The 13685-nt window shown below is 36.8% G+C and overlaps 1 protein-coding gene across 50 annotated transcripts in view; it reads left to right on the top strand.

The window, feature by feature from the left end:
• The first annotated feature begins 9095 nt into the window (after positions 1 to 9095).
• The window catches only part of ank1b (ankyrin 1, erythrocytic b), a 129145-nt gene continuing 124555 nt past the window's right edge, over positions 9096 to 13685 (top strand). For all 50 annotated transcript variants that reach the window (XR_012396747.1, XR_012396746.1, XR_012396744.1 and 47 more), the window contains exon 1: positions 9096 to 9391. Coding sequence is in view for 32 of the 50 variants with exons in the window: in XM_073935275.1 (XP_073791376.1) it covers positions 9266 to 9391 (126 nt within the window). In the remaining 18 variants the exon portion in view is untranslated. The remainder of the gene's footprint in view (positions 9392 to 13685) is intronic.

Genomic DNA, 13685 nt, shown 5'->3' with positions numbered 1-13685 from the left:
ATTAACTGTTTCAGAGTAGCTTAGATAAAATATCATTGTTAATGAGAAGAGTAATTGGTAACATTTCTATATTTAAATATTTTTAGCCCGCTTAAGTTATTTTTTATTGTCTAATTTAAACAGTCCAGACAGCGGTTTATACTTCTTTGTTGTAATTCATTTTAAGGAACCGTCACACTCATTAGACATTACTACCACCTACTGGAAGTTTTACATTCTTATTTTAAGGATTTTTCTTCATATTAAAATGCAATAAAATACAATATATTCATATTCTTTGAAATAAAGGGATAGTTCACACACATACACACAAACACACACACACACACAATAATTTACACACTTTTGTGCCATTTAAATCAGTTTAAATTGCTTTGTATTTTTTTCTTTAAATCTTTACTTGCTTCTTTTCACATTTAGCACAATAATCAATTGAATTCTTTTGGTTGTAATTTCTAAGTCAACTTTACATCATTAAACATTTTTGCAATAATTTTATTTAAATTCAGGATAACCAATAATAACTTTTATGTTTTCACCTAATTTGATTCTTCCCCAGTGCCATAAGTATTACATATTTTATTGAATAAATTATTAATAATTGTATTCATGTGTTTTATTGAAAGTAGAACCACCCATATCAAGACATTAAAAAGTGTTTTTTCAAAACAAAAATTAAATATTCTTTAAATTAAGGTAATAAATATTTTACAAATAAATATTGGCGACACAGTGGCGCAGTAGGTAGTGCTGTCGCCTCACAGCAAGAAGGTCGCTGGTTTGAGCCTCGGCTGGGCCAGTTGGCGTTTCTGTGTGGAGTTTTCATGTTTTCTCTTAGTTCGCGTGGGTTTCCTCCGGGTGCCCCGGTTTTCCCCACAGTCCAAAGACATGCGATACAGGTGAATTGGGTGGCTAAATTGTCAGATGTGTATGAGTGTAAATGAGTGTAAGTGGATATTTTCCAGAGATGGGTGGCATCTGCAGTGTAAAAACGTGCTGGATAAGTTGGCGGTTCATTCCACTGTGGCGACCCCAGATTAATAAAGGGATTAAGCCAAAAAGAAAATGAATAAATGAATTAAATAAATATTTAGTTCTTAATGTCTGCAAGATTTAATTTTATTTATTTTTGTATGTGTGTGTGTGTGTGTGTGTGTGTGTGTGTGTGTGTGTGTGTTATATATTTCCAGAGAATAGCTAACAGTAGCTGGCATTGGTCCATCTGCAACTCCATATAAACTGTAGTTTTGAAGATTCTTCCCATCATTCAGGTGACATCTTCTGTTTGGAGCATCAGGCCAATGTACTGCTGTTCAGAATCAGGTGGTTTTTCTTGGTCGGGCATCTCAGCTGAGACTTGTCCACTATGGGTGACCCTACTGGTAGCTGTGATGTACCAGTAGCATAGCTCTCAGCATCACTGATGCACACAAGCCCTCACAGCACGTCAAGCTGCAAACCATGTGAGGGACCCTAACCTACCCTAACCCAACAGCCAACACTAACAAACCACTAATGTGCCAAAAACCACTCAGAGGAGACCAACAACTCGCAAGACACCGCCTAGGAAACCTTGCCAAACACCTGCCAACATCCAGCAAACCATCCAAAAGAACCCAACAACCCAAGAGCCGAATATCACCAGCACTGACAATCAGCAAAACATCCAGCAATGATGAAAACTCGAATGAAATGTATTGATGTATTGGAAACTTATTCTGGAACTATATACAATATATACATACGTGCCCTTGATCCTCTTCTGGCACTGTAGGATGACTCAGTGACTGGGCTTCTTCCTTCGGCTCCTTGGGCAACGTCTTAAAATAGTCCTTTTTATACAAATCTCACCTACACATTGTTCACCTGTCTGTGAATGACGCAATCAGGGAAGGGCTGGGTAAGCTTTTTGTTGGGTTCAGTTAAATAAAACAATACACTTCAATATTCATCATCTACCAAGCATATACAATATAGTCAGTGTGCATAAATTCACATTTTTTTAAACAATAACACTTACTTTTTTGTGGGGGGAAAGAAACACCATACCTAACTTTTTAAAGAAATCTTCTGCTCACCAAACTTGCAATTGATCCAAACTAAAGCACAGTAGCCTAAAAACAGTCCAATTATCATTTTTATCTTCATTATTTATTGATATTTGACTAGTTTTTTTTTCAAGATTCTTTGATGATTAAAAAGATTCATACCAACATTTATCTGAAATAAACAGCTTTTGTAATGACAAATACATCTGAGTATCATTTTCTGGCTTTTTATAAATTATATATTTTTTGTTTTTAAGCATTACTAAAAAAATAAAGCATACATGCATCTCATGTTCGGTATGATCAAGGGTATGATGCATGAGTGTGCTCTATACAGGTGAGTGAGCTTGACAACCACCTGTAAGGACCCAATACTAATTCTACCCCTAAGCTCTTCCTCTTACCCCTACCCCTCGTTTTGTCTTGCGTTCAGCACCACGCAAGAAACTAGAGGAAAATTGGGGGGAGCTGGATATCTGAAACACACAAACGGCTTGCACGGGAAGCGCCACCTGGTGGCGGCTGGATATACTGTGGGAAAAGTGGTAAACCGCTGCAGTAAGTCTGACCAATTAATTCAGATCTTTTGTTAATTTACATAAATATCGACACTTGGGGCCAGAATTTATATCACTGCAGTAAAATAAAATAAGTTAGCATATTTACCCCATCGCTAAATAATTCACAACACAACCATCTAAAACTAAAACAAGTCACACGGCTTAATTCACAATTGCCTTGGGCCGGCTCTGCTACACACAAAGCATGGGTCTGGACGGTGGTAAGGTCAAAACTCAAAGTATTACATGAAACTCTTCTAAAACTTCAAACTAAAGTGAAGATTAAACTTACACAAGACTTTCTATTAACTTTAAAACATAAGATTACTTTTATTGTCAACATTTCCCTTCTATTAATTCAATTACATGCAAAGCATGCTGGGAACTATAAATCCTAACCAGGCAGTTGGACCAACTCAATTCCTTCTTGTTGTACCAGCACAAAACGCTAAAGTTTTCTTAATGGTTTACAAATTTAAGTGGAATGAAAATAAAACAAATAAATTGGCCAAAGAAATTACAAGAATTGTGTTGTTTCAGCTCATTATAAACAGGTAGTTTGAACAAGCAACAGTAATCTTTTTTTTTTTTTTTTGAGTGTGTGTGGGAAACAAGCAGGACTCCTACAGAAAACCTAAAGCAAGTTTTGTTCAAGTTTTATATAAACATTTATATGACCAATTAGTCCTAACAGCATATGTTTTAGCCCATTGCAACTCATTAAACTAAGTTAATCGTGTTCTTAATTTTATTAGTTACGCAAGCTGTTTAAAGTCAGTTTAACATAATATAAGTTAATTCAGCTTGGTTTTTTACAGTGAAGGAATCCTAATAAGCTATTATGCATGCTAAACAGTTTAGTCTGCTGAAGGGATATTTAGCCCTCCTTGCAACGAAAACACCTTTTCAAAACAATGTTGTCTTAAATTTAAATACAAACAAACAAACAAATAAAGAAGGCATCAGAAAATGTTATTAATATTTAATTTGCAGAGTTTAAATATAAAATTAGAAAAGTGTGAAGAAAATTAACACTTTAAGAACATGGCCCATTATTCTGTAGAAACCACTAATAATTAGCCAGAAAAGGAGACAGTTTTGCCTTAACTTAAGGCTAATAAAAAGTATAAATATAATTACATGCATATTTGTTCTAGTGAAGTTTCCTTCACATCACATGTACTTCAGTGTTGGAGTGTAACTGTTTTGTTACCTGCTAAATATGTGTAGGCTGTGTATAAATACTGGAATAAAAGGTACTGTAATTAAAAGAACTGTAAATGATTAACCTTGCAGATTAGTTGATATGTGAAACATAAATGTGTAAATTACAATTGAAATATAAAAAAATTAAACTTGAATGTAATTGAATGTACTTAAACTTGAATGGGGGAGGGGATAATTAACTCTTGATCCACCGAAGGATGTCAAATCAATCAAGTTAGAAGGGGATTCAGTTCTTTAAATAGTGATAAATAGTTTGCAACAATCTGTATTTAAAATAGTTTACACTTAGAATAATAGATCACTTAAATATAGATTTGACCACCCCTGTAATGGTTCATACCATTGTGAAAGCATCATCGCGCCAAATAGTCTAGCTGCTATTGCACCGAGAAACCGGCAGATCTAATACTGTGCTGTAAGTAATCCCAAAACACATTTCTTAAATCCTGAACACATGGTTAAATAGGCGTTTGTGTCTTACTTGTAACACGCAAATATGTCACCGTTTGTTTTATCAAACACTGGTCGTCTTTGAGAATCACACATCTGCTGAGCCAGTGCCAATATATGTAAGTTAACTTACACCCAATAACTGTTCAAAACACCGTAAAACATCAGTAAGTTGGATCAATACAAAATCTATTAAACATAAACATTTAGTTCGTTGAGGTATGTAGCCTACACAAAAACTAACATTGAAATACTGAAAAAAATGGACGCACTGATCTTCAGTACGTTAATTTGCACAATGGAGGACAGCAAACGTAAAGTAAGGGCATAAAACCCTGCATGAGTGTTACTTTTTTAAGTCTTGCATATTAGGCAACAGAGTGAAATGTATGTTACAAGCATGTGTGGAAATGTCCCCATGCCATGTCCTAATCGATCGATAAACTGTAGTAGTACTGAAACAACCGCGTCGTAGTGCAGAGAGTCCAATAGATGGCGATATCTGCTGTTGACAAACCGTGATTGAGCTTCACAGACAGACACAATGCAATAAGCATCACATGGTAATTTTCAACACTAAACAAATCTGTGGTCTGACTTTGAGTTCATTTTACATGTAGCAGGTCGTCTTATGGGGGCAGCCATGTAACTCTGTTTAATACTAATGTATGTCTGTGGAGTGTGGAGTTTGCATATTCTCCCCGTGTTCATATGGGTTTGCTCCGGTTTCCCCCTCAAGTCCAAAGACTTATGTGCTATAAGTGAATTAGTTAAGCTAAATTGTCCGTAATGTATGTGTGTGAATGAGTGTGTATGGATGTTTCCCAGTGATGGGCTGCAGCTGAAAGGGCATCTGCTGCGTAAAACATATGCAGGATAAGTTGGCGGTTCATTCCGCTGTGGCGACCTCTGATCAATAAAGGGACTAAGTTGAAAAGAATATTAAGGAATAAATTATTAATTATGATAAGGTCAACTTATAAATGTTATCAAGATTCACTTATAAATGTTATGATGTCCTGTTTTGAAGCCCCTCATCAGTTTGAATAGGCCTGGTGGATTGTAGAAAAGGAAACCTACACTTGTAAGTTATGGTTTGCATATTTAAAATGAAAGTTTGAGACAGGAGCAACAAGGTGGCGCAGTGGTTAGCACTGTTGCCTTACAGCAAGAAGGTTGCTGGTTCGAGTCCCAGCTGGGATACTAGTTGGCATTTCTGTGTGGAGTTTGAATGTTCTCCTCGTGTTTCCTCGGGGTGCTCCGTTTTCCTCCCCAGTCCAAAGACATGCGGTGCAGATGAATTGACTAAAACTAAATTGGCTGTTGTGTATGTGTGTGAATGTGTGTATGGGTGTTTCCCAGTACTGGGTTGCAGCTGCATGTAAAACTGGAAAAAGTTGGCAGTTCATTGCGCTGTGGAGACCCCTGATGATTAAATGGACTAAGCCAAAAGAAAATGAATGAATGAATTTGAGACAGCTGTGAACAGAGCTATGTGGTCAGCGATGTACACTTACATCCTACATCCCTCAGAGCTGAATGCTGCATGTAATTTGGATAAATCACACATACTGTAAATACCAAGCACATATCAAACAATCTGTAATTACAGAATAAAACAATAGTGAGCATGTACTGTAATAACTCACACCTGTGTGGTGCAACATTACTAGTTTGATGCAATTGTCACAGCAGTATCATTTAGTTTAAATCTTTCTGAAGATCCATTGTTGAATTGGGCCTTATTTGTAAACATATCCACTAGGGTTGTAGGACAAAATTTAGCATGGCAGTATTTTTTTATTTTGCGCTATATATTGCAATATGAATACAATTTAACCAAATAACTTGAATGTCTCTATTTGGAAAGAATTTATAATTTTAGATCAATTGGGATGATTCTGCAGTGGGAGTGCATCTCCATAAAATCGAATAAACAATATTTAAACTTTTTGGGGTTCCCTGACACATTTTAGATGTGGTCTGTGATATTTCCAGTGCATTTCTGTATTTGCATGTGTTGTGAGTATTTCATGCATAACTATCTATAAATACAATCAAGAAAAAGATACAAATGAAAAAGTGTTTTATTTCTTTCCAAGTCTAACACTAATTATGTACAGTAACTAAATGATAAAAATTAATTATTCAATAAACACAATCTTTGTTAAAGTTACAAATGGTACAATTTATTACGCCTGATTGAATTAAAGGTATAATACAATCACAAGCATCGAAAGCACATGCAAATGATAAATTATAATCTAGACTCAAAATTGCGTGTACTCCTGATGTGATTATTGTGAATGATCACATTGCGATATCGATGCTGAAACGATTTATTGTGCAGCCCTAATATCCACGGTAAAATAAGCTATGAATTTGAACTGACAATGAATTTAAATAAAAGACAAAGTTCCATAATGTGTCACTTCATTTTACATAATGAAGTGCATTCACTCTTTTCTTATGTTATGGTCAGAATTATGGCAATTTTTAGTTTTTATCCTGTATAACTTACACAGTGTGCCTCTCTCATTACAGCATCAATCGGTGGATAAAGCTAAATATACAGTGCTCAGCATATATAAGTACATTCCCTCACAAATCTATCTTTTTTAATTCATATTTTTAATATGAAGCTATACAATATTACATTTGCGCATGTACATTAGAATAGTAAGTACTGAGCTTATTTAACAAAATAACTTACGATAACCGTCCAAAAACTAGTACACCCAAATGTATGTTATAGAAAAATATTTAATACAAATTTTAAAAATAGGAAAAGTCGAGTTGAAATAGTTTGAATTTTTTTTCTCAACATTTTGCTTGAATTTATTTGTATTATCTTTCAATTTCTAAATATGTTTGGTGACTAAAATATTATTTTAATAAATATATCTGTTTAATAAATCTGTTTTGTTTAAATGCACCAAAATACATATATTTACATATAAAATACATATGCCAATATTCACTGAGAAATAGATAAAAATATTAATTTTTGAAATGGGGTGTACTCAATTATGCTGAGCACTCTATAAAAGTAGCATTGATCATCCAATGCAACGGCTGGATTTATTTGTAAGTGTTAGTTCTTGTTTTGGCAGGTTGACTTAAATATAAGGTATTTTTAGTCCAATAAGAATGTTTTAGTTCTGAAATTTACACGTTGTTTTTATAGTAAAATCCTCTCTTATATGTCAAAATATCAATGCAATTTGTATTTCTCAGTTCATGACCTCTTTCAAAGTAATTAATATATTCATAACTGGCTGCAAATTTAATGTTTTGACAATTGAATTGGTAACTTAAATTTTTAATTTTGTGCTCATTCCCACAGTTATTTTCGTGATTTTCATATTGGAAGGCACAATGTAAACTTATTAAGTTGTAGATCAGCGCTACCTTTAACATTTGCATTCATTTTAATATCAGTTGTGTTTAGAAATCCACCTGGTTTGCTAATGCACACAGATGGCATCATAAGAGGACACGTGGTCCCAGTTCAGCGACTATCCAGAGTGGAAATAAAAAATGTAAAGGAAAAGTAAAAATGTAAGTCTACAGTAGATCACATTTTAGAAATAGAGCACCACAAACATCAGTCACTGGAAAAATATTACAGTATCAGATATTTAGTATTAATACATTTATGTTTAAATGTTGAAAAGCATCTTAAAAATCCTTTTCATAAATACATGTACACCATATAATGTTTTTATTTTCAAATACAGCATGTGATGATCTGTATTGGCAAAGTTTTCCACCTTCCAGAAGGTTATAAGTGGATCATTTTGATTATAGGATGGGAAATCAAGCAGATGCAGGATAATGTACAGCCTAGTGTCATGACAAGCATAAATAAATATGAGTGATCTGTGTGAGGTCACATGATTGAGCCATCATTCTCAGAGGCAAACGCTTGCGCCTGCATTTCTCTTCAGATGGGTTCTGAATTGTAATGCACTGGAGCCTCTTTACATAACTGCTATTCCGCATTCCCCCATTTTACATGGTATTGTTATAAAAAAATGAATAAATAGCACACTGTATCTCACCTGTTCAGACGTAAAACACAATTTGTCATTACTGTTCTGTATTTCATGTATTTTGCTTTCAGAAGCATCAAGATTATTCCATTGGGTTTTGCTTGATATAAAGCATAGTGGTTTGTTTGTCAATCTAGAAAATGAGTGGCAATCTGTCTCTTTGTCATATACACTCCCTCGCATTGTCTTTCCCCCATGTGCAGGTTGAAATGGACTGGATTACTGCATAAACAACAATGGATGAGCCTTTTCTCATGGAAAACCAGTCTGGTGAGAGAAAGGGAGAGAGAGAGAGAGCGACCATGCAGTTTTTATGAGGTAAGCTGTTATAGCTCAAACCCCTTTACAGGGGGAAACCTGCCTTCAGTTATAACCATGAATCCAACACAATGCATCATGCTGAAGTAAACTAGAAACCAGTTGCAGAATGAAATCTTCATTAAATAAACAAATAAAATATGGTTTGAAAAAACTATTTGTGTGGAAAGCATTAATGAATTTGTGCACTGATATATCCTACAGATCTGCACAAAGAAGACAACAGTAGTACTAACAGACGTGCCGTAAACAGTTGGCAGAGAAAATGGGAGACTGTGAGTGAGAAAGAGAGAAGGAGGGAGAAAAATCGAGCTGCTGCAGTATCCCTACACTGCTGAGCCTTGGACTGCGTGACTGACTGGTGTGTGAGAGAGAGAGAGAGAGAAGGGAGGGGGGATGGGTAGGATCTGGCTTGGATGAGGAGCAAGCAGGCAGGCAGTAGCATCATCTCTTTTGTGGCGCTGCTGAGGGAACTGGCTGCTTAGAGCCGTGCAGGGCGCTCACTCCTTGCAGGCGCTCGCAGCGCCACCGCCTCTCCCGCACTGGCCGCCGCAGGGACGGCGACAGCCTCCGTTACAGGCGCATCACTGCTTGTTGCAGCGGCACCATGGCGCAAGCCGCTAAGCAGATCCGCAAGAACAAGGACCTACAGGAGCTCGCTGCCCAAGAGCTGCGGGAGAAGGAGGAGGAGAAGATCAAGAAGAGGAACCGATCGAGAGACCGCAGACGCAAGGTAACAAAAAAAAAAAGCCTTCTGCTGTTTTCTCCTTTCCCATTTCTTCGCACTGAAGGGAATACGCACACACCTTCACACATTTCACTGACTCATTATGTTAACAAGTCAGTTAGAGCTGGTTGTTCACAGATCAGGTTTGAGGAAGATGCTTGTCTGGTGGAGAGAGGGGGTCATGACTTAGACGATTGGTTAAGTAGCCCCTTGGTCTTTGGGGAACATCCTGCTTGATGGATTTAGAACAACATTTATGATTGATGCTGCAGCAAAGCAAACCCGCATGCTTTATGTATTCGGGAAGCGTCCGCCTCAGGCTCCATTGTTTGTCATCGGCATATTACACCATCTCGCATATCGATGCCGTAAGCGTGAACTTTGGCAGAACGTGAGTGTAATGTCTGCACCTTCCTCTGCCGCCCATTCTCATTAAAGCTGAAGTGCATTATGGGAGCTCTGCTGCGCTGAGCCCTCCGGCTGCCTGCTTACCTTTCCTTCTGCAAATGTGCATGGGATGATGTATGGTCGCGTGCATGCAGATTTTGGGTTTACATGCACCCTGAGGTACACGTGACTCAGGCTGGTGAAGACAACAAGATCATCACAGTGCGGGGTGATGACTCCACTCCCTTCTGCTCACCAAGGCTCATAAAACCTGTCAGCTTAGCATTTATCAGCGTGCTCGCGTAACTACGTGATCGGGCAGAGATATGTGGCCGGCGGTGGTAGAATGTCAGTGTAGCTCCAATTAACAAACCGAGATGCTGACACAAACGCAGTGACACTGAAGACGAAAAAAAAAAATGACACTGGAGTCTAAAGATCACTCTGAGGGCTGTCCTTGAGGGTTGGCGGTTTAATCTTCGGTGGGATGTCTGATGAAGCATTTGTCAGGGCTGTCAGTGACCCCTTGAGATTACTCAGGGTCTGGGAAATTGAAGTTGGGACGTGTTTGAGGATACTGTTGCTTTTCTGATTTGATTAAAATAGGGTTATGCTGAGCAACCAGTCAGATCATATGCAAGTCTTGAACTTCTTTCATGATTATGTATTTAGACAACATTATGTTAAGTTGGGGTGATTTCCTTCAAAAGGTCAAAATGCTAATCATTCATATTTGTTTCCTATAAAGCCTGACATTATCTGACTTTATAGTACAACTTATCCATGATGCTTATGTTTGTTTGAGCTTTATTGAAAGTTTTGCAGCTTGAGGCATAGACCAGTCTGTAACCTTCCACCCGCATTCATCCATTGGCACACAGAAGGATAGACATTGGCAGACAAGCAAATATCTCAGAGAAATACATTAAAGATCTTATCTTAGAGAAATACATCTTACATGATTTAACATTAGGTGCTTATTTTTAGAAATGTTTAAATGAGGGTGCACAATTAACAACAGACAAGAAGAGCAAATAAATAAATAAGCAAAGCATATTTAGTGCACCCTAAAATAAAACTGACAGATTGGAACCGACATGGTTCTAGACATCAGTTGGTCATTGAAATTTTCAATGTTTACAATGATCTAAAATTAAGTGTGAGTTTGCTGTTGATTGTTGGGAGATGAGGTTGAAATTGTTTCAATTATTTGAGAACTTTGTGTACTTTAATTTAGCTTAAAATATAACTGGTTTGTCTTTTGTTTTGTTATTAAAGGTTTTGGTCATGAATTCAATAGAGGCAGGTAAATTGACAGCAGTACTTTAAAAGAAAAAAGTGGGTCAGACAGTTTTAGACCACTTCATACATTTTTGTTGAAGGATTCTTGTTTTTGGTTATATTCATACATTAATTGTCTTGTCGGCTTAGTCCCTTTATTAATCCGGGGTCGCCACAGCGGAATGAACCACCAACGTATCAGCACGTTTTTTATGCAGCGGATGCTCTTCCAGCCGCAACCCATCTCTGGGAAACATCCACACATACACTATGGACAATTTAGCTTACCCAATTCACCTGAACTGCATGTCTTTGGACTGTGAGGGAAACCGGAGCACCCGGAGGAAATCCACGTAAACACAGGGAGAACATGCAAACTCCACACAGAAGTTTTTGGTTATATATCATTTGTATCCTAATTTTGAGTTGTAGTTGTTCAATTTTTATAAAATAAGATCAAATAAATTTGAAGATCTATTAAATGTGAGGGGAATGAAGTGGGATAAAAGCTCACTACTATGCTTCCACAACCTGATCAAAATGCCACAACAAACCCAATTGGTTTGGGACTTGTGGGGCTGCGCATTGATGGATTTGCTCTTCAGTGTTTGGACTTTCAGCAGTGAAATTTAAACCACACTGAACTGAACTAAACTGAATTTTAACTCTGAAACTGGACTGACACAGTTTCCATTTCCTAGAGCTTCTATGTTAAGTTGCTTTGACACCATCTACATTGTAAAAGCGCTATAGAAATAAACACCAATTGAATTTAATTGAACAAACAGTTTCATATACTGGAAAACAGGCTTCTCCACAGGAAGCACTACCACATCTTTGTTTTCTATTAGACATACCATGGACATACAATGTTTGTTCTCTCATGAAAAAGATGTGGTGCGATGAGGTGGGCTTCTTGTCCAGTACTGTATATGACCTTTTTCGATTCTCTAAAATCTCTCTGTGAGCGATTGTACAGGTGCAGATACATCTGCAGCAGCTCTGTTACTCGACCCTCTAGTGTATTCATGTGACTAGTGGTGATGTTTTAGTTGCTTTTGTCCTGTCTGACCACTGTGGAATATAAAATGGTTGAAGTGGAAGAAAGTGTATGTTTAAAGAAGGAAGAGTTTCAAGAAAATGACCTACGTTTACATAGTCAGCATGGTCCGATAGCAGCTCAAATGTGTTTAGGAGCCAAAATGAACTGCCACAAAAAGTTTGATTTGGTGAGCTGTTTTGAACTGCTGAAACTCAAAAAGAACTTAGTTTTGGCCATATTTGGTTTTAAATTGTCATTTCAGTTCGGTTTTTGATTTTCTTTGTAGTATATTGGGGTGCTTAAGATTTTAAACATACAGTACATTTAAAAAGTTGATTGGATTTTAATTTCATTTTCAGGGGCTACTTAACCAACCTTTAAATGTATCATCACCAAGTGATTTTCAATGTGGCTGAACGATTGCTATGATAAATTAAAAGTGCCACTTCGTGTCATTAAGGATTGCCAGCCTTGCTCTATGTGGTGTCATTGTGCTTCTGAGAACATGTCAGATTTGCTGAGCTCTCAAAGTGTTTTGGACAGCCTGTAGCCTTGTGAGATCTCAGCTGTTGGTGGACAAACCGTTGTGTTGTGATTTTTACACGTCCCTGAGGTGAAGTCCAGAGAAAAATGATGTCAAGTACCCAAAGTGTGAGGCGCAGAGAATCTGGCTATATTCTGGATGGGATGAGTATTCTGCAATGTCATGCGTCATCATAAAGCAGTATGTCACATGACTTAATTGCAGGTATGATTAATTCAGCCAGTGGCATTTATTTATCATCATATTTTGGTTTTATTTGACATTTTAATCCTAATGTTGTGTAGAAATGTATAGAATGGCTTGCTAGTTAAAAAGTTAAAGAGGTGAGAAAAATATTTGTTGTGATGCTCTTAAATGTAACTTAAATGTTCATTGAGTGAAACTTCGGTCATTATTAGATATGCTTCTATACAACGCTTTAAATTAGATCTATATGCAAAACTGGAATATTGCATAAAAAGTATGCAACCACCATTTCCATCCAATGAGTCAAAGAGAACAATACCTCCTGAACACTGGTGACTTGTATCAAAGAGAAAAATGAAAATTTCTGGTTAGGAGAAGCCACTCTGGGCTTTTTCCTTATATAATAAATTACTTGTACTTCAGAAGACGAAACACAATGAATGCATGGTGTCTTGTGAAGGTGTGAGATGATCTTTGGGAGTGCAGTTCTGAGAGGTATCATAATAACATTGAACCACTTTGATGGACAAAACATGATGGTTAATAAGCAAAATTTCAGATGTTGTGCAATGTGGTCAGTCCATCATCTCATTGCACCAATTTTTACCACATGGTCTTTTAAAGCAAAATTAAATGGCTTTTTTTTGCGCATGCTAGAATTTATTCACTGAATGTGCATCCATTGTAGTTATAACATTTATCCTAAGATCTGCTGCGCATACATTTTCATGCACATTTTCATAATCTTGACATCTCCATTAAGCATTTATTAATGCAAAAAATGCACAGAAAACAGGTGGATGGAAACATCTGATATTCTTATCTTATGTTGTACCAAATCCTAAAGACTTAAATTTGTT

Source organism: Danio rerio, chromosome 21 (genome assembly GCF_049306965.1).
Source record: "Danio rerio strain Tuebingen ecotype United States chromosome 21, GRCz12tu, whole genome shotgun sequence".
In the NCBI taxonomy this organism is placed as follows: domain Eukaryota; kingdom Metazoa; phylum Chordata; class Actinopteri; order Cypriniformes; family Danionidae; genus Danio; species Danio rerio.
This window is presented reverse-complemented; position numbering and strand designations above follow the sequence as displayed.